Source organism: Sus scrofa, chromosome 9 (assembly GCF_000003025.6).
Source record: "Sus scrofa isolate TJ Tabasco breed Duroc chromosome 9, Sscrofa11.1, whole genome shotgun sequence".
Lineage (NCBI taxonomy): Eukaryota > Metazoa > Chordata > Mammalia > Artiodactyla > Suidae > Sus > Sus scrofa.
The window spans coordinates 46,334,838-46,356,182 of NC_010451.4; the positions used below are offsets into that span (position 1 = coordinate 46,334,838).

General features: G+C 47.3%; 1 protein-coding gene across 3 annotated transcripts; it reads left to right on the top strand.

Annotated features, from left to right (window-relative positions):
• On the top strand, positions 1,293 to 19,786 carry HINFP (histone H4 transcription factor). 3 transcript variants are annotated; one of them, XM_005667424.3, is made up of 10 exons: positions 1,293 to 1,558; positions 7,200 to 7,384; positions 9,107 to 9,336; positions 9,593 to 9,704; positions 9,880 to 10,032; positions 10,549 to 10,626; positions 10,712 to 10,832; positions 10,921 to 11,059; positions 11,152 to 11,276; positions 18,533 to 19,786. In XM_005667424.3, the coding sequence occupies exons 2-10, from the start codon at positions 7,210 to 7,212 to the stop codon at positions 18,732 to 18,734; spliced, it is 1,335 nt and encodes a 444-aa protein (XP_005667481.1). In that variant the 5' UTR covers positions 1,293 to 1,558; positions 7,200 to 7,209; the 3' UTR covers positions 18,735 to 19,786. The 3 variants fall into 3 exon arrangements, with proteins under 3 accessions (XP_005667481.1, XP_005667482.1, XP_003129977.1); XM_003129929.4 differs by lacking the exon at positions 18,533 to 19,786 and adding an exon at positions 12,093 to 13,089 and having other exon boundaries at positions 1,298 to 1,558; XM_005667425.3 differs by lacking the exons at positions 9,107 to 9,336; positions 18,533 to 19,786 and adding an exon at positions 12,093 to 13,089 and having other exon boundaries at positions 1,295 to 1,558.

Below are 21,345 nucleotides of genomic sequence, written 5' to 3' on the forward strand. Positions count from 1 at the left end.
AAGATGTGGCAGATAGGCCATTGGCTATAGCTCCAATTAGACCCCTAGCCTGGGAACCTCCATAAGTGGTTTCTAGAAAAGAAAAACAAATAAACGAAAAACAAAACCGAGATGTAGAAAAGACAAGTTTATTAAGGCAAGGGACACTGCTAACACAGTGGGCCAACATCCTGATAACCAGGAAGAGCTGACTCTGGGCACATGGTTTTATAGCCCAAAGACAAAAGAGTACAAGGAGTGCTCTTGCCATACACCTGTTGGCCTGCTGATTGGTAGGGGAAGAAAGGGGTCTTCTGATACATTTCCTGGTTGGTTGGGAAAGGATAAGGTCTTTGGATACACTTGCTGGTTGGCTGGAGGCATATGTTGCCTATAGGGGCGTCCTAAGGAGCGAGCTACATACCTTTTCTAGTGGGGGGCAGGAAGGAGTAGGCCAGGTTAACCCAGGAGAGGAGGTGAGGAGTGAGCCACATACCTTTCCTTGCAGGGGGCAGGCAGGAGTAGGCCAAGTTGCTGGGTGGGGAGGTCCTTAGGAACATTGTAACAGTTACAGCGACACAGGTGGGCTGATAAGGGTCTGGCAATTCTATTTGCTGGAGGCTTGAGTTTTATTTCCTTGGAGAAGCCTTGCGTCCCACAGGATCTAGAAAACCTTAGTATGGGTTTTCCAGACAGCAAAATGCCCTTGAGCGATTAAAACAGGGCAGTGGTTTGATCAGATTTGCTCTTTGTAAAGATCACCTTGAGAATAATTTGGGGGGAAGCAAGAGTGCTCGCAGTGGAACCAGTTAGGTTAGCATAGACACCTGGGTTGAAGGACGTTAATGGACTAGAGAGGGGGCGGCAAAGATTAAGAACCAGGGGTGATTTCGAGATCCTGTGTTTTTATGGGGTAGAATTCACAGGATCTGGCAATGGATTGGATGTGACGTGTGAAGGAGAAATCTGGCTGACTGCCGGTTTTCTGACTTGAAGGCGCCGTTTCCACCGAGCCGCGCGTGACACGCAGAGGTTTGGGGGGAAAAGGGGATGGCGGAAGGAATACTGCTATTTAAGAAACAGTAAGATCAAGAAGGCGAAGAACCCCCAGTTTGGGCTCAGCGGTGCTGGCTGTTCTGAGGATCGAGCTTTGCACACCTCCTACTCTGCCTCCCCCTTGTCCTTGGTCTCACCGCCCACGCGGCTAGCTAGCGCTTTAAGCAACTGAGCTGGGAGACCCCACGCGGCGCCCAACCCGAACCCTGCGCATGCCCAGTGGGTGCCGTGTGCCGAGCCTGCGCAGTTGGGGGAATTCGGGCCTTTGGGATCCCCATCAGCGCCCCGCCTGGAGCCGGGCGAAGCCCGCAGCGTTACCTTTCCTCGCGGCCCGCCGCCCCTCACTCCCGCCCCTTCCGTGTTTTGGTCGCGCACGGGTTCCGTCAGTCGCAGAGGCAATTGGCTGTTAGAGGGATCCGAGAATGGTGATTGGCTGCCTTTGGCCGTCGCTCTAGCGCCCTCCCGGAGACCGGGAGATCGTGCGAGGTGGGAGGAGAGCTGGGGACCCGGGAGCCGACAGGCGGTAAGTTGGGGACTCCGGGTTTGGCGGGGACAGCGTTGGGCAGCGCTCTGGCCGGCTGCCAAGGCCAGGCTCCTCTCCGGGCGCTTCGGCGAGTCTCCCTCTTGCAACTTGGCCACGCTAGTCTGCTTGGCGCATGCAGCGTCCCTGGTCCCCAACCCCGGTTTGAACCTCCATGCTTTGCCATCTGAGGCTTCGCTGTTGCTGAAACACGGTCGCCTCCACGCCTTAGGGGGAAGCTTGTGGAGCAGGCAGGGAGAGGTTTACCCGCTGGGGTGGTCTCCTTCCTTTTCTCCGAATTCTACCACTGCTCCAGGGGCCCTGTCCCCATCGCTAAGGGCAAGCGTTCCCTGGCCACTGGGGCATCTTCCTGTCTAGCTCTCGATCCTCGCGCGCTTTGTTTTGGTCGTTGTCTAAACACGTCAGAGCCTTATCTCTTCGGCCAATTTGTGAATCCTTAGAAGGTTCTGAACCGGGTCACTCCTTTCTTGAATACCATTCAGCGTTCATTCGGTGCTTGCCTTACCGTTTATATTCTTTAAGTATGGGCTGATTGCTTATAACTATAACTCCTGATGAAAGGAAAGGTTAGGAATCCTTCCACTTGCCTTTTGTCGACCTTTTTGTAGAATTCATACTTAAATCATCTCACCCTCAGAAGCAAGAATATGAAGAGCCAACACTTGTTGAGTTCTAGCAGTGTGTTAGGCTATTATTTTAATATTCATTATCTGGTTTAATCCACACATCAATTCATTGAGACATGATTATTCCTATGCCATGTGGGAAACCTTGCTTTAAGTAACTTGCCTAAGGTCACAGAGCTAATAAATGTTGGAGTTTTCTAATCAGATCTGTTGAATCCCTCACCCATTACTGTGATATTAGTACCTTATTCTACATTTAAGAAAAGCTAGGTGATTTGTCCAAAAGTAAAGCAATAAGTTATAAATTTACTTTTAACATTAAAAGAACTCCTAGTAGGGTATGTGTTGGCCCTGCAGTTAGAACCGAACAGAGCACAGACCACACCTTCTAGAGCTCACAGCTTATTGGAGGACACTGACAAAATAGCTACTCAATAAAACATGCTTTGGGTATTATGTATATGGGTATGCTGTCTCTGAGGAATAGGGAATCAGACGAGAAGAGGTAAGACAGGCAGGTGTGGGAAGAGAATGGAGCAAACTCCCTGACTTTGAATTCTGTCTCCATCACTTCTTAGCTTTGTGATCTTAGGTAAATTACTTAACCTATCTGGGCTGTCTCCTCATCTCTGAAGTGGGACAATAATGGTACCGACTTCAATAGATTTGTTGTATTAGTGGGTTCTTCTATGTGTAAAACACTTAGGATAGTGCTTGGCATATAGTAGATACTAAATAGCTGTTATAGGAGTTCCCTGGTCGTCTAGTGGGTTAAGGATCTGGCGTTGTCACTGTCGTGACTTGGGTTAGTGCTGTGGCTCAGGTTTGACCGCTGGCCCAGGAACTTCCACATGCCATGGGTGCAGCCAAAAAAAAAAGAAAAAAGAAAAAAGAGGAGTTCCTGTGGTGGCTCGGCAGTTAATGAACCCAACTAATATCTGCGAGGACTTGGATTTGATCCCTGGCCTTGCTCAGTGGATTAAGGATCCAGTGTTGCTGTGAGCTGTGATGTAGGTTGCAGACACAGCTCAGATCCCTCATTGCTCTGGCTGTGGCATAGGCCAGCAGGTGCAGCTCCTATTTGACCCCTAGCCTGGGGACTTCCATGTGCCGTGGGTGTGGCCCTACAAAGACAAAAACAACAACAACCACCACCACAAAAAAAAGCTGTTATGTTATTCTAGGCTGAGCAAACTCATCAGGACAGGAAACTTGAACTCAGGTCTTTTGACAGCTGGTCCAGTGCCCTTTCCATTGTACAGGTTGCCTCAGAAGGCTGGTCCAGTGCCCTTTCCAGTGTACTCCTTGCCTACAGAAAGCTAAGTGTGACCAGATTAGTCACTTTGTCCTACAGCTGCCCAGGTAGAAACAAGCAGGGTACAGGAAAAGAAAGTAAAGAAGGCTGGGAGTCAGTGAGGAAGGGATTCTGGGAGCTTTGCCTAAGTTTCAAGTCATTCTAAATCTCTGGGTAGCCTGCCTTCTGGGCCTTATCCACCTAGTCTAACAACAGATATGTGTTTAGAGTATTTGTGCTCAGCACTGTGCTGGACACAGTATAGGGACATGGGTGTGATATGGTATCTGCTTGGAAGCAGCTAATGTTGTCTAGTTGGGTAAATGAGAAAGAATACAAAATAACCATGAGTGGCCATGGGCAGCATAAAAATAGGGTTGAGATTTTCTACTTTTAGCTATGCCAGCCATCAAATCAAGAGGCAGGGGTAATCTGAGGGGCAAGGTAGTTTAGGAAATCTTCCTGGGATGTGATCATATCACTTTATTGAGTGTCCAGAGGGTACAAAGCTCTGTGCTCATGCTGGGATTGAGAAGTAAAGAAACGACGGTCCTTGCCCTGAGAAACTCCTAGTCTAGCTAGGGGAGACATGTTCTGTTCCCTTGTAACAGGTGCTATGATGAAAGTATTTGGAGTGCTGTGGGAACAGGAGATGGGACATGTCACCTGTACCTGGATGAATTGGTATAGGGCTCACCAGGGAATGGACATTTGGGCTTGAAGCATGAATAGAAGTTGCTTAGGCAGAGTGTTTTAGGAGAAGGTATGTTTAGGAGCAAAGATGGTTGAATCAGAGGAGAGGGAATGAATGGACAGGTGGGAGTGGGTGGACATGATCTTACGGTTTGAATCAGGGCACTCTTAAATCAAATGAAGTGAAGTTTGAAAGAGGGCTTACGACAGGGCTGACACATGGTAGGCCCTCATGTGTTAGTTTCCTCACCCATCTCCTCGAGAAGTAAGTTGAGGCCAATTGGAGAAGAGCCTTGCATGCCGTGCTAAGCAGACTTGATCCTAAAGGTCGTAGAGGAGATTTGGGCTGTTGTTATGTCTGATTTAGGAAGGCTTTCCTTATTTTTTATTTATTTATTTATTTATTTATTTATTTTGTCTTTTTCAGGGCCTCACCTGTGGCATAGGTTCCCAGGCTAGGGGTCTAATCAGAGCTGTAGCTGCCGGCCTACACCACAGCCACAGCAATGCGGGATCCTTAACCCACTGAGCGAGACCAGGGATCAAACCCGCAACCTCATGGTTCCCAGTTGGGTTTGTTAACCACTGAGCCATGACAGGAACTCCTTTCCTTGCTTTTTCTACCTACGAATTATAAAAGTAGTCAACATTTTCTCCTAATAGGGCTTCACTGTTAGTCTATGAGCTGCCCAGCCACCCCAAGTACACAAACCCCAGAATGTCAAAGGTGACTGTCTTTGGAGGGGCAAAGGCTTCGGATTAGAAAGGGGTTTCTTTTGTAAGTAGTTGGTATAGTAGGTTCTTATACTTGTAGCCATGAAGGACTTGATGCATTTTGTATTTTCTGTTTTTTTTTCCTCTTAGTATGTATTACAGTTCTTCAGAGTGCCCACCTGTATCAGATAGGCCAGAGGGAACAATGCCCCACTCCCTTCCAGGGAACCACAGTGGAGGCAGAAGAATCAGGAAGAATCCTCAAGGAGGAGGTCATACCCAGGAGACAGAGTCAGGGCCTCTTAGTGTCATTTCTCCCTTCCTCCCCTCAAGAGATTCTGCTTGCAGTGTCTTCTTCATTCTGTCTTTGTTTTTTGTGGTTTTTTTTATGTTTTCACTTTTTCTATTATAGTTGATTTACATTGTCTGTCAATTTCTACTGTATAGCAAAGTGACCCAGTTTTATTTATATATATGTATATACACACACATTCTTTTTCTTACATTATCCTCCATTGTGTTCCATCACAAGTGACTAGATATGGTTCCCTGTGCTATACAGCAGGATCTCATTGTTTATCTATTCCAAATTCTATAGTTTGCATCTATAGTTTGCAGTCCATCCCACTCCCTCCCCGGTCTTTGGTTTTAATGATGGTTAGATATTCTTTTATTGTCCCTGAAACTGCTCCTGGAGCTGCCCAATCAGAACTGGGGTGCCAAGTTAAAAGGGAAGATTTCTAGGCTTAACCTCAGCCTTTCTAAATCTGAACCCATAGGGAAGGGGCTGGAATACTCTGCATTTGTGTGCATATTAAAGATCGAGAACCTTAGTTTTTTATTCAGCTTTCTTCAACAAATATTTATTATATGCCTAAGCATGCCTAGCTACATAGACCTGGTATAACCTGGACAGATAACCGCCTCTTATGTCAATTGAAATCTCATTTTATTTTACTTTGCTTTTTAGGACCGCACCCGTGGCATATGGAGGTTCCCATGCTAGGGGTCCAATCAGAGCTACAGCTGCTGGCCTATAGCCTGTGCCACAGCCACAGCAATGCAGGATCCAGGCTGAGTCTACAGCCTACACCACAGCTCAGGGCAACGCCAGATCCTGAACCCACTGAGTGAAGCCAGGGATCGAACCCGCAACCTCATGGTTCCTAGTCGGATTAATTTCCACTGTGCCACGACAGGAGCTCCTGACATCTGCATTTTAGTTCGGAAGATGTTAGGTCAGTGATGGTCAGCCACCAGATAGGTTAGGCAAAGCAAGTTTGTATGGCACTTTGAAAGTCCGATGGGGGACTTAGGATGTGATACAGTAAGAAATAAGGAACTTAAAGGCTCATCTGTGTGGATTAGAAAGAATTTGCACTTTGGAATCATCCTGGCCTGACCCTGCCACACCACTAGTTAACCTCTCCAAGCCTTAAGCCCTTATCTACAAATGAAATTTCAGATAGTACTTAGCTCACAGGGTGGTGTTCCTTATTAAGTGACACAATGTAAATAAAGTGCTGCGTAAGGTGCTTGGCATGTAGTAAGCGTGAAATGAAAAATGAAAGGGTTTGTTATCCCCATTTCAAAGATGAGGATGTTCAGGAGTAGAGGGATTAAGTTACTTGGCCAAGGTCACACAGCTAAGTAGGTGGTGGATAGAAGAGTCTGGAATTGAACTCTCATCATTCCCCAAAGCCATCTTTTTGAACTTGAGCATCATTCTGCCTCCTGTAGACATAATTCCTTTCTAGCAGGTTGCTCTAAAGCTTTGGAAAAAAAATGTCTGGGAGTTCCCATCATGGCTCAGTGGTTAACGAGCCCGACTAGCAACCATGAGGATGCAGGCTCGATCCCTGGCCTTGCTCAGTGGGTTAAGGATCTGGTGTTGCCGGGAGCTGTGGTGTAGGTCGCAGACTTGGCTCGGATCTGGCATTGCTGTAGCTGTGGCGTAGGCCAGTGGCTGCAGCTTCAGTTGGACCCTTAGCCCGGGAACCTGCATATGCTGTGAGTGCGGCCCTATAAAGACAAAAGACAAAAAAAAAAAAAAAAAGTCTGTTAAAGTTCTAGCTCAGAGCCTATAATGTTAGTTTGTGTTCTCCCTTCCCAGGAACCCCATACAGCTTGCAGGGATTTGAGGAGCTGGGACTCACTCTATCCTTACTGAAAAAGCCCGCCGCTCCTCAAGGGTTGCTGGAAAACACCTCCTGGTTGTAGGCAGGCTGCCTGCCCAGCTGTTTGCCCCCAGTTGGGTGGAATCCTTGCAGCTGCTGATTTCTTCCTCCTCCTCTAGGGTGAAGGCCATGCCGCCCCCTGGGAAAGTTCCCCGAAATGAGAACCTGGGACTGCAGTGTGAGTGGGGGTCCTGCTCCTTTGTGTGCTCGGCCATGGAGGAGTTCTGCGAGCATGTCACTCAGCACTTGCAGCAGCACCTGCAGGGCTCCGGGGAGGAGGAAGAGGAGGAGGAGGACCCGCTCGGTAAGGGAGCAGGACTCAGGAAGGGAAAAGAGCTCAAGGGGTGTGGAAAGTGACCTTTCTTGCTGCCAAGGGAGAAGGTAGCCATTGGGAATCATGGTTTATTCTGCTAATTGTGCTTTATTTTTGTTTATTAAAAACGTTGTAGGAGTTCGCATCGTAGCTTAGCGGTAACAAATCCAACTAGTATCCTTGAGGACGCAGGTTCGATCCCTGGCCTCACTCCATGGGTTAAAAAATCCAGCGTTACCAGAGCTGTGGTGTAGGCTGGCAGCTACGATCCAACCCCTAGCCTGTGAACTTACATATGCTACGGGTATGGCCCAAAAAAGCAAAAAGAAAAAATTAAAAATAAAAACATTGTAGAGTCATAGAAAACTCATTCAACAAAGATATATGGAGTTAACTTGCCATCTTGCCATCAAAAGTTAATTACTAATAATACTTTAGTGAATATTCTTTTTGGCCTCTCTCTGCATGTGTATATATGAATTAGATAAATACAATTTTGTTTTTTAAAAAAGGATCATATTGTACAAGCTCTTGGTAATGTACTTTTTTCACTCTCAGGTAGTGTTTTTCTTTCTCTTTTTTATTTTTTAACTGTGACCACCAGTTGGGAATACTTTTTTTTTTTTTTTTTTGGTCTTTTTAGGGCCACACCTGAGGCATATGGAAGTTCCCAGGCTAGGGGTTGAATCGAGCTGCACCTTCTGGCCCACACCACAGCCACAGGAACATGGGATCCGAGCCATGTCTTTGACCTACACCACAGCTCATGGCAATGCTGGATTCCTGACCCATCGAACAAGGCCAGTAATTGAACCCGCATCCTCATGGATACTAGTCGGATTTTCCAGTGTGCCACAATGGGAACTCCTTAAAAAATTCTTGATAGTTCAAATTCAGTTTTAAGGTTAATAACTATGAACTATAACGATAGCTTTAAAAGTCAAGTAATATGTTTACAAAAGACAAATTAGGTGATTATTATATTTTTTAAAGTAGTTACTTTTCAAAACAAGTAAAGCCCTATATAAAGCATTGGAAATATAGTACAAAGAGAGATAGGAAGTAGTTGGAGTAGCCTATCTTGGGACACCTGATCCTTAATCCACTGAGCAAGGCCAGGGGTTGAACCTGTGTCCTCAGTCAGATTCATTTCCGCTAAGCCACGACGGGAACTCCCTGGTTGCAGCTTTTTTTTTTTTTTTTTTTTTTTTTTTTGTCTTTTTGCCATTTCTTGGGCTGCTCCCATGGTGTATGGAGGTTCCCAGGTTAGGGTGGAATTGGAGCTGTAGCCACCGGCGTACGCCAGAGCCACAGCAATTCGGGATCCGAGCCGCGTCTGCAACCTACACCACAGCAACGCCAGATCCTTAACCCACTGAGCAAGGCCAGGGATCGAACTTGCAACCTCATGGTTCTTGGTCGGATTCGTTAACCACTGAGCCACGACGGGAACTCCTGGTTTTATATTTATACATATGATTATTTGATGTTTTTTCCTCCCTGACTGGAAGCTGTGGGAGGGCAAGGACTGGGACATTTTTTACTCTTTTCTGTATCCCCAGTACGTATCACACCATTAGTTGTCACATCAAATACTGGTATTTGCAGAATGAGCTCCTGGTGATGTGATCAGTGTGGCTTTCTCACTCACCGTTAGGTGGAAGGAGATCTTTGGAAAGTCTCAGACTCTTCCTTCTGAACCCCTTTCTGCAGAGGAAGAATTCTCCTGCTTGTGGCAGGAGTGCGGCTTTTGCTCTCTGGACAATTCTGCCGCTCTCGTCCGCCATGTCTACTTCCACTGCTACCACACCAAGCTGAAGCAGTGGGGGCTGCAGGCGCTGCAGAGCCAGGCCGACCTCAGCCCGTGCATCCTGGACTTCCAGAGCCGCAACCTCATCCCTGACATCCCTGACCACTTCCTGTGTCTGTGGGAGCACTGTGAGGTCAGCAGGCAGAGGCAGTAATAGGGGTGGAGAAGCTGGGATCTTAACTCAAGATGCCTTGACCCTTTCAGGGATGCCCTGTATTCCCGAGGTTTCTGCGAGTAGCCCTCCTTCATTTCCGAGTAGATCCCCTTTGCTCCAGCTTTCCCCCCACCAAGTGAATTTGGGAGAGAGCGAAGAAGCCCCCTTTGCACACCTAGGGGTAAGAGTCCTTCCTCCCACCCTCAGTCCTTACCCCACGTTGCTCCTGGCACAGAGCTCCTTCGACAACCCCGAGTGGTTCTATCGGCACGTGGAAGCTCACAGCCTGTGCTGTGAATACCAAACAGTCGGCAAGGACAACCATGTGGTGCCATGTGGCTGGAAAGGTAGGGCCACTCATTAACTTCGGGCTTCCAAAGAAACCTTGGGGTTGCTGAGGGACTAGGGCTGGTAGTGGGGGGACCAGTCCTGGAGGCACGGGTTGGCTGCTGGAGAGACTTAGGGGTCCCAGAGCCTCCTCTGGGGGTTTATGGCTGGACCTGACCAGGCCTTTCTTCGCAGGCTGCACCTGCACCTTCAAGGACCGCTTTAAGCTTCGAGAGCACCTCCGCAGCCATACCCAGGAGAAGGTGGTGGCCTGCCCCACCTGCGGGGGCATGTTTGCCAACAACACCAAGTTCTTAGATCACATCCGTCGTCAGACCTCATTGGATCGTAAGCAATCGGAGAAGAAGGGCTATGGGTACAAGTTGTCCTGCTTGGGCTGGGGGCTGGGGCATGTTTCTAGGAGAGGGGGCCCCTGAAGGTATCTGCAGCTTGGCTACATCTGTCTACCTCAAGGGTACAGTCATTTGCTGCAGTCTGAGCTGATTGTGACTCATTAGATGTCATTCCGTGCCTACGGGGTGCCGCTTTTATCTCAGTGAATCCTCACAGCAGCCCCATGAGGTGGGCTTCTTATCCCCCTTTTTGCAGATGAGAAAACAGAGAGGTTACTCACTTACCTGAGATCACACAGGTAGTAGTAAGTGGTCAAGCTGGAATTCTAATCCAGGTTCTTGACTCCAGATCCCGTGCTCTTTCCACAGTACTGTGTCCGTCCGTAGGTCCCAAAGGTCCCTTTTTCTCCTCGGTGATTCCCTTCTGCCTGGGGTGGTTCCCCTCTCCCAGGCTCGCTCTCCTCTCTGCCACCCCCACAGCCCACCCTTTCTTCTGCCTGCCCCACCCCAGAGCAACACTTCCAGTGCTCTCACTGTTCCAAGAGGTTTGCTACAGAGCGGCTGCTGCGGGACCACATGCGTAACCATGGTGAGTAGCCAGCTGCCCCCATCTTCCTGGCTCGCCCTCCAGGCTTCCGCTACCCTGGGATCACAGCCTTCTCTCTGCTTGCCAGTGAACCACTATAAGTGCCCTCTGTGTGACATGACCTGCCCGCTGCCATCCTCCCTCCGAAACCACATGCGCTTTCGCCACAGCGAGGACCGTCCCTTTAAATGTGACTGTTGTGACTACAGGTAAGGGGAAGCAGAGACCGGAAGTCAGGTAACTCGTGTTCCAGGTTCCCTCATTCCTTCTAACCCCTCATGCCTCCTGTCCTGGCAGCTGCAAGAATCTGATCGACCTCCGGAAGCACCTGCATACCCACAGTGAGGAGCCAGCCTTCAGGTGTGATTTTGAGAACTGCACCTTCAGTGCCCGGTCACTCTGCTCTATCAAGTCCCATTGCCGAAAAGTACACGAAGTGAGTGGGGCTGGTGGTGGGGAAAGAGCCATCAGGAGTGCGGGGGAGCCCAGGGGAGAAGCTGGCCTCACCCTCCCTCCTCTCTCCATCAGGGAGACTCAGAGCCAAGGTACAGATGCCATGTGTGTGACAAATGCTTCACAAGGGGCAACAACCTCACTGTGCACCTTCGCAAGAAGCACCAGTTCAAGTGGCCCTCTGGGCACCCCCGTTTTCGGTATGTCTCTCAATGCCCCACCCCCAGATTCCCACACTTTTTTCTCATGCCTTTCGACAATTTAAAAACCTTGGGGAGTTCCCACTGTGACACAGCAAGTTAAGGATCTGGCATTGCTGCAGCTGTGGCATAAGTCATAGATGCGGCTCAATCCCCGGCCTGGGGACTTCCATGTGCTGCAGGTTTGGAACAAAACAAAACAAAAACAAATAAAAACCTTGGGAGTTCTCTTGTGGCACAGCAGGTTAAGGATCCGACATTGTTAGTGCTGCAGTGGTTCAGGTTGCTGCTGTGGCGCAGGTTTGATCCCTGGCCCAAGAACTTTCACATGCTGTAGGAATGACCAAAAAACGAACAAAAGAGTCCCTTGAATTTGATGGTGCTTTGATGTTCCATCTCCATTTATAAGGAACCTAGGGAGTAGAAGGGGGGCAAAGATTATTTTTATGATTTTTGAATCCAAGGCCTGATGCTAAACCTAGTAAATGTTGCCAGAAGTCATGCAGCCAGAGCTGGAACTGGAGTCCAAGGTCCTGATCCATCGCTCCGTGGCCATCTCATAAAATCCTTTGACCACCCTGCTGTCCACACAAATAATTTCTCTCTCTCTCCACCACCCCCTTCACTTTGAGTAGTGATCCTTCCTGCCTTTTTTTCCTAAATATTCTCATAAAGACCTTTTTTGTCTTCAACCCCCACCACTTAGAATCCCAGGGCTTCTTGCTTCCCTTGTATTTGACCCTTACCCTCCCGATCTCCAGGCCATTTCTGCCTCCCCCTGCCCATGCCTGCTGCCCTCTGCTCCTCCTTCCCCAGGTACAAGGAGCATGAAGACGGCTACATGCGGCTGCAGCTGGTTCGCTATGAAAGCGTGGAGCTGACGCAGCAGCTGCTGCAGCAGCTACAAGAGGGATCAGGCCTAGGAGCATCACTGAATGAGAGCAGCCTGCAGGGCATCATTCTAGAAACAGTGCCAGGGGAGCCAGGACCCCCGGAAGAGGTAGAAGAGGAAGAGGAGGGCAGGCGTGGTGAGGGGACAGCCCCCTCGGCCTCTCAGGACACTTCCAACCCTGTCGTCCATGGGGAGAATCAGACCAGCGTCCAAGGAGAACGAGAGATCGTCTACTACGTGCTGTCTGAGGCCCCGGGAGAGCCCCCCCCAGCCCCTGAGCCCCGCTTGGGGGAAGTCATGGAAAAGCTTCAGGGAATAGCTGAGGAGCCAGAAGTCCAGATGGTGTGACGGCTGCAGAGCCTGACCATTGCTGCCCCCAGGCCCTAGGGTTTGAGCCGGGCTGGTAACAGTGCCCCTGGTGGGCAGCCCTGCCAATGAATGCCTTTAGGAGTGGCGCCCAGGGCAGTGTGGTCCACTCTGGACCTGGCTCGCCTCATCGGGCAGTCTCAGAGGACTGCCCTTTTCCACCAGACCACATTGTGGGGGGATCTGAGGAATTTAGATTCTTTGAGGAGGGCACCCTGGTCGTGTGTGTGTTATAGTAGAGGGGCTAGTGTCGGGCTTAACCACAACCCCCTAGACGCGCTGGAACAGTGATTAAAATCCTTAGTCAACTCACATCCATTCCCATCTCTAGGGGTCTTTAGGCCCAGGGATGACACATAACTGGTCCCTGTAAGGGCCCTTTCCTCGCAGCCAGCCAAGGCACAGTGAACCAGGCAGCCATTCCCCTCTAAACACTTCCTTCAACAACAACCGCAAGGACTTGATGGTTTTCCTCAGGGATGGGATTGGAGGCACTGAGTGTGTGCTTGTGTCAGTTGTTTTTGGTAATAAAAGAAACACTTAGGCTGTTACTCATTTCTTTGTTATGTTTGGTGGTATTAACTAAGTCATGAGGTAACAGCTGCCCAGTAGAGGAGCTGAGTAATTAGGCTTGTTCCCCTTTTTTTTCCTTTTTTTTCTTTTTTTCTTTTTTTTATTAGGGCTGCACCCATGGCATATGGAGGTTCCCAGGCTAGGGGCTGAATCAGGGCTGTAGCTGCCAGCCTACACCACAACCACAGCAACTCAGGATCCAAGCCCCTTCTGCCGCTGACACCACAGCTTACAGCAACACTGGATCCTTAACCCACTGAGCAAGGCCAGGGATTGAACCTGCGTCCTCATGGATGCTAGTCAGATTCGTTTCCCCTGAGCCATGATTGGAACTCCAGGCTTGTTCTCCTTTTAGTGACTGGGATTTGTTTTTGTTTTTAACTGTCCTCTTGTTTCCTGTCCCCTAGCCACACTCCCCACGTTTGGTGAAACTTCTCCATTTCTTCTCAGAATATCTGCCATCTCCCAGAAATCCCAGGCTAGGCTGGGAGTGGGCAGTAGAACACTCTAAAATGGACAAGGGCTCATCAGGAATATAGAGCATCCAACCATGGCCACCTCTGAACCCTCGTTAGAACCCACTGCCTCTGGGGTGGGGGTTCTTTACCTGTGGGACAAAGAAGGAACTCTGGAGGCGAAGGGTAGATATGGAGGCTGTAGGGAAGGGCAGGTGCTCAGGATCCAATGTGTATCTGAATGTGCGTTTTCCTGAGGAGTGGGTCTTTTTTTTTCATTAGAATCTCAAAAGGGTTGGAACCCTGCAAAATAGCTTTTTTTTTTTTTTTTTTTTTCTTTTTGGGCAGCACCTGCGGGCTATGGAAGTTCCCAGGCTAGGGGTTGAATTGTAGCTACAGCTGCCGGCCCATGCCTCAGCCACAGCAGCGTGGGATCCAAGTGGCATCTGCAGCTTACACTGCAGTTCATGGCAATGCCAGATCCCTGACCTGCTGAGTGAGGCCAGGGATCAAACCTGCATCCTCATGGATACTAATAGGATTCATTTCTGCTTTTTTTTTTTTTTTTTTTTTTTTTTTGCCTGTAAAGTCATGTTGTAGTTCTCTGTGTCCATTCTTAGGGTCTCTACCGCGCTGAAGAGGTCAAGGAAGTATTCTCAGGGGTCTTGGCTGGGCAGGAAGCTGCCCCCAAAGGGTGTCTGTAATTCTTACTACAAAAATTGTGTGCCTACTGCTGAAAGAATTAGGAAAGAGAAGTCTCTTCTTTAATTCCATCAGCCATTTACTGAGTTCTTGTTAGTCCAAGGCACTGCGGTAAGTGCCAGGGATTCCAAGATGAATAAGCCCAGGATCTGCCCGGGAGGGACTTGCAGTACCAAGGCCAGGAAAGACCTAAGTGTGTGGAGCGAGAGGCCTGTCAGGGTTCATTGAAGTGGCTCAAAGCAGGAGCTGAGAGTATAACCCGGGTAAGGGATCAGGAAGGGCTTTGTCAAGGAAGTGATTAGACTACTGTCTACAAAGGGGTGGGCAGGATATTCCAGGCAGAGGATCTAGTCTAAATGAACCTGAAAGGGCACTTTGTGGTCCAGAGCACAGAGGACAGTAGGAGGTTGTGGAGAGAGACAAGACCGGAAAGGAAAGCCAAGCCACCCCCAAAAGACTGTCAAGTTTTAGAATGGTGATTCTGCCAGTGACAGGGAGTGACAGCAGGAATTCAGGCAAGAAATAATGAGGGCTTTAAGGTCAAGCCACTATGGATGTGAACTTGGCCTCCGCAAGATCCCCTTCAAGAAATGCAGCATGGGGTGTTCCCGCAGTGGCTCGGACGTAATGAACCTGGCTAGTATCCGAGGACTCAGGTTCAATCCCTGGCCTTGCTCAGTGGGTTAAGGATCAGGCATTGCTGTGAGCCGAGGTGTAGGGCGCAGATGTAGCTCCGATCCCTCATTGCTGTGGCTGTGACGTAGGCTGGTAGCTGTAGCTCTGATTCGACCTCTAGCCTGTGAACTTGATATGCTGAGAATGCGGCCCTAATAAGCAAAAAGAAAAAAAAAAAAAAAAAAGAAAAACACAACGTGTTCTCTAACACCATATACAAAAGGCCTAAATGTAAGACCAGAAACCATAAGAGCCTAGAGAAAAACATACATGGAACACTCTTTGACAAAAATTGTAGCGATGCTTTTGAGGATATGTCTTTTAAAGCGAAGGAAATAAAAGCAAAAGTAAACAAATGGGACCTAATTAAATTGAAACGCTTCTGCACAGCAGAGGAAACCATCTACAAAATGGAAAGACAATCTACTGAACGGGAGAATATATTTGCAAATTGTATGATGAATAAGGAGTTAATACCCAAAATATATAAACAGCTCATACAACTCAACATCCCCCCAAAAAACCACTCATTTGAAAAGATACATGTACCCTGATGTTCATAGCAGCCCAATTGCCAAGATATGAAGCAACCCAAGTGTTCATCAACAAATAAACAGATAAAGGAGTTCCTGTCATGGTGCAGCGGAAACAAATCCAACTAGGAACCGTGGGATTGTGGGTTCCATCCCTGGCCTCACTCAGTGGGTTGAGGATCTGGCATTGCCATGGGCTGTGGTGTAGGTCACAGATGCAGCTCCGACTCCAAATTGCTGTGGCTGTGGTGTAGGCCGCCAGCTGTGGCTCCGATTAGACCCCTAGCCTGGGAACCTCCGTATGCCACGAACGCAGCCCAAAAAGCAACCTCCAAAAACAAACAAATGAATAAAGAAGATGTGGTGTATATACAATGGAATACCACTCAGCCTTAAAAATGAATGAAACAGCCATTTGCAACAACGTACATGGACTTGAAGGGTATTAGGCTAAGTGAAAGAAGTCAGACAAATACTATATGATATCACTTATATGTGAAATCTAATAAATACAAGATAGGAAATACAACAAAAAAACTGACTCACAGATACAGTGAACAAACTAGTAGTTACCAGTGAGGAGAGGGGAGAGTGGAGGGGTAAGATGAGGGAGGGGGTTGGAAGTACAAACTATAATGTATGGAATAAACTGTAAGGATATATTGTACAACATAGGGAATATAGGCAATATATCATTATAGCTATAAATGGAGTATAACCCTTAAAGATTGTGAATCACTCTGTTGTACGCCAGTAACATAGTATTGTACATCAACTATGCTATTTTTTTTTTTTTTTTTGGCCATACCTGCAGGATATGGACATTCCCAGGTAGGGGTCTGATTAGAGCTATAGCTGCTGGCCTGTGCTACAGCCACAGCAACATGAGATGTGAACCACGTCTGCAACCTATATCACAACTTGCAGCAATGCCAGATCCTTTAACCCACTGGGTGAGGTCAGGGATCGAACCCATATCCTCATGGATACCAGTCAGGCTCTTAACCTGCTGAGCCACAATGGGAGCTCCTGATAATAATTTTAATTTCATTTTAAAATTATTATTATTATTTGTCTTTTAGGGCCACACCCACAGCATACGGAAGTTCCCAGGCTAGGGGTCAAATTGGAGCTGCAGCAGCTGGCCTACACCACAGCCACAGCAATGCCAGATCTGAACTACATCTGTGACCTACACCACAGCTCACATCAATGCCAGATCCTTAACTCACTGAATGAGGCCAGGGATAGCATCTACTTCTTCATGGATAGTAGTCAGGTTTGTTACCACTGAGCCAGTGATAGGAACCCCAATACCTTTTTTTCATTCCAATACCTTTTTTTTTTTTTTTTTTTTTTAGGGCTGCACCCACAGCATATGGAGGTTCCCAGGCTAGGGGTCCAGTCTGAGTTACAGATGCTGGCCTACACCACAACCATAGCAATGTAGGATCCAAGCCACGTCTGCAAACCACACCACAGCTCACACCAATGCCAGATCCTTAACCCACTGAGTGAGGCCAGGGATCGAACCCGCAACCTCATGGTTCCTAGTCAGGTTCATTTCTGCTGCGCCACGACGGGAGCTCCTCCAATACCTTTTTTAATTAAAAATTTTAACATTGAAGTATAGTTGATTTTCAATGTTGTGTTAGTTTCAGGTGTATAGCAAAGTGATTCAGTTAGGGAAAGATACTTTTTTTTAATGGCTACATGGAGGAGAGAGGAAATGCAAGTGAAGACTTTCCATAAGCAAAGACACTGCATTTCCAAATTCCTCTAGGATCCTGTTCTAATTTCACCATCCATGCTGTGTCCCTCCACTAAACAAGTCTAACTCTGCTTCTCCTATCAGGCCTTCAGATAGTTGAAGATAATGGAGGCTTCTTTTGGACTAAGTACCCTCATCTTCTTTATTTTATTTTATTTTATTTTTGTCTTTTTTGCCATTTCTTGAGCTGCTCCCGCGGCATATGGAGGTTCCCAGGCCAGGGGTCTAATCGGAGCTGTAGCTGCCAGCCTATGCCAGAGCCACAACAACGCGGGATCTGAGCCACGTCTGCGACCTACACCACATCTCACGGCAACGCCGGAGCGTTAACCCACTGAGCAAGGGCAGGAATCGAACCCACAACCTCATGGTTCCTAGTTGGATTCGTTAACCACTGCATCATGACGGGAACTCCCCCTCATCTTCTAAACCTTCTTGTGTCATGTAGTTTGGGGTCCCCTCTCTACCCCCACTCAGGGCCTGAGGTTTTGGTTACACCATGCTTTCAATTTAATGTGAAGTGCTGCCCGCTGGAACCCCTAAGCCTTTACATATTTTGTTCTTGCCTAAACCATGCTCCTTCCCTTTGGATGCAGGCAGTGGTTATCCTGGAACTAACAGCAGGCCCTTGTGTTTGTCTTCTTTAAATTTTGACTTAGGCTTAATTGACAGCTCTGTCCAAGTGGTAGGTTAAAAGGTTAAATAGGACAGGGCCAAAGGCAGACCCCCAAAGGCAAGTCAATAGAGATCTTTCTCTTAATCAAGACCAGATGAAGATTAAAGGCCGAAAGACTGGTGCCCTATTTCCCATGTATAATTCAGAATGAAAATACTAAACCAGGAAGCTTATACATGGAAGTACAACATGAATTTACTTTCTTTTTTCTTTTTTTTGGCTTTTCTAGCGCCGCTCTCATGGCATATGGAGGTTCCCAGGCTAGGGGTCTAATCAGAGCTGTAGCCGCCGGTCTACGCCACAGCCACAGCAACACCAGATCCGATCTGTGTCTGCGACCTACACCACAGCTCACGGCAACGCCGGATCCTTAACCCACTGAATGAGGCCAGGGATCCAACCTGCAACCTCATGATTCCTAGTCGGATTCGTTAACCACTGCACCACGATGGGAACTCCTGATTTTACTTTCAATATATATACACACATATATGTATATTAATATACATATATGTGTGTATATTAATATATGTATGTATATACTATCAAATTCTGGTTTCTATTTTTTCTTTCTCATTTCTTGGTGCCCTTATTTTGCTGGTCTTCTCGGCAGGGGCCTGGTCTGCCCCTTGAGTGATTCCTCAAGCATTACTGATGTGGTCCATTCCTCAGAGGATCAGTGCCTTCGGAATCAGGCCAGCACCCTGGGAAAATGTCCTTCTCTCTCAGTCATATCAGTCATGCCCACACCAAACCTTACTGCTCTCTCTGGACCATGGGGACAGCAGAAGCCATTCTGGCCTGCTACCATGTGATTCTGGTTCTCTAGGAGGAGGGGCTCCTGCCCAGGCTCTGTGCACTGGGGTTAGAAAGCACTGGACCAAGCAGGTCCAAGCAGCCAGAGACCTGTGGGAAGATTAGAAGCCGGAGGTGGGTGACAACGGATCCCTGGAGGAAGCAGGGTGTCAAGACTATTTCGATGGCCTGAAAGTTTCATCTGGAGTCAGACATCAGGATGTCTGAAGATTAAGGAGACACCCTGTCTTACTCTTCCTCAAAGGGGTGTGGGTAGGGAGAGAGGGCAGGTGGACCAGGAGCGTGGAAGCCAATGCTTCTCTCATATTTGGGGCAAGTCCACAACTTCCAACAAGAGGAGAGAAGAGCTGAGTGTGTATAAAAGAGAAATGATTTTCCAAGATGAGAAGAGCTGAGTGTGTATAAAAGAGAAATGATTTTCCAAGATGAGAAGAGCTGAGTGTGTATAAAAGAGAAATGATTTTCCAAGATGAGAAGAGGAAGGAATAGTCACAGGGAATGGAGTCATTTCTGTCAGATTATGACCTAGTGCATATAGGCTGTCAATGAATGAATGAATTTTGCTCAAGATCAGGAATCCCATGGTGCACTTTGCCAATGAGGAGCACATTCATTTCATGTACAGTAGCAGAGGGGCTTGGGACTGAGAGGGGAAGGTTGGGGAGATTGTGAAAACTTCTCATACCATGCTAAATAGCTTGCATTTCTTGTCTGGGCAAGGAATGCAGAGGACAAGTAGATAGACGAAGGTTGGAAAGGAATGGAGATAACCTTTCCTTTGAGTAGATGGAGGGGATGTGGATTTAGTTTGTAAGTATGAGAGGGATTTCCTGCCTGGCATCTCTATTTCCTTGATGAAGTAGGGATTAACGTTATTGAGGGATAATCTGTTGGATTAAGGAGATTTATAAGAATTGTCAAGTTTTAGAAATGGCATTCATAGCTACAGCAGATTTCTCCAAAGAAGACATGCAGATGGCCAGCAAGCACATGAAAAAATGCTCAACATCACTAATATTAGAGAAATGCAAATCAAAACTACAATGAGGTTCTGCACAGGAAAGGAAATCCTAAACAAAACGAAAAGATAACCCACAGAATGGGAGAAAATATTTGCAAATGAATCGACTGACAAGGGATTAATCTCCAAAATTTATAAACACCTCCGCTCAATACCAAAAAAACAAACGACCCCATCAAAAAATGGGCAGAAGGTCTAAACAGACAATTCTCCAAAGAAGACATATGGATGGCCAAAAAACACATGAAAACATGTTCAACATCACTCACTATTAGAGAAATGCAAGTCATAACCACTATGAGATACCACCTTACACCGGCCAGAATGGCCATCATCAAAAAGTCTACAAAAAAATAAGTGCTGGAGAGGGTATAGAGAAAAGGGGACCCTATTACACTGTTGGTGGGATTGTAAATTAGTGCAACCACTGTGGAAAACTGTATGGAGATTCCTCAGAAAACTAAAACTAGAACTACCATTTGATCCAGCAATCCCACTCCTGGGCATCTATCCAGAGAAAACCATGACTCGCAAAGACACGTGTACTCCAGTGTTCACTGCAGCACTATCTGCAATAGCCAAGACATGGAATCAACCTAAGTGTCCATCGACAGAGGAGTAGATCAAGAAGATGTGGTACATTATACACAATGGAATATTACTTAGCCATTAAAATGAGGGAAATACCAGCATTTTTAGCAACATGAATGGACCTAGAAATTATCATGGTAAGTGAAGTCAGCCAGACAATGAGACACCAGCATCAAATGCTATCACTGACATGTGGAGTCTGAAAAAAGGACACAATGAACTTCTTGCAGAAGAGATACTGACTCACAGACTTTGAAAAACATGGTTTCCAAAGGAGATGATTTGAGGGGTGGGGGGATGCGTTGGGGCTGTGGGATGGAAATCCTATAAAATTGGATTGTAATGATCATTGTATAGCTATAAATGTAATAAATTCATTGAGTAATAAATAAATAAAAGAAAAAAGAACCTACAATGAGGTATCACCTCCCACCAGTCAAAATGGCTGTAATTAACAAGTCAGCAAACAACAAATCCTGGAAAGGATGTGGAGAAAAGGGACCCCTCCTTCACTGTTGGTGGGAATGAAAATTGGTACAACCACAATGGAAAACAGTATGGAAGTGGATGTCCTCTGGAGCCTGGAAGTCAGGTAGAATGCTAGTGCCATCAAGAAAGAGTGGGGAAGACACACAACAGTAGGCTGAACCTAAACGTACCATTGACCCCTCAAAAATAAAATATCTTGAATCTCTCCTCTGCCTTTTCTGGGGGGCAGAGAAATATCACTTTTCCACGTCTATATCCTTCACCCTCAATAATGCCTGCGTGACCTTTTGTCCATACCTTTGCAATGGTATCAAGCACCCAAAAGAATGGGAAAAAAAAAGTCTAGAACAGAAAAAAGAGATGGTAGTTTGGGAGCTGTTCACATGTAGATTTGTTCTAGCCTGGGTCCTCTGCTATCTAGAGTATCCCTGACCTGATTTACTACCTGCAAGGTGACAGAAGTGATGGAGATATCATGGGTGGGAAGAAGCCAACAGACTCAGACTGTG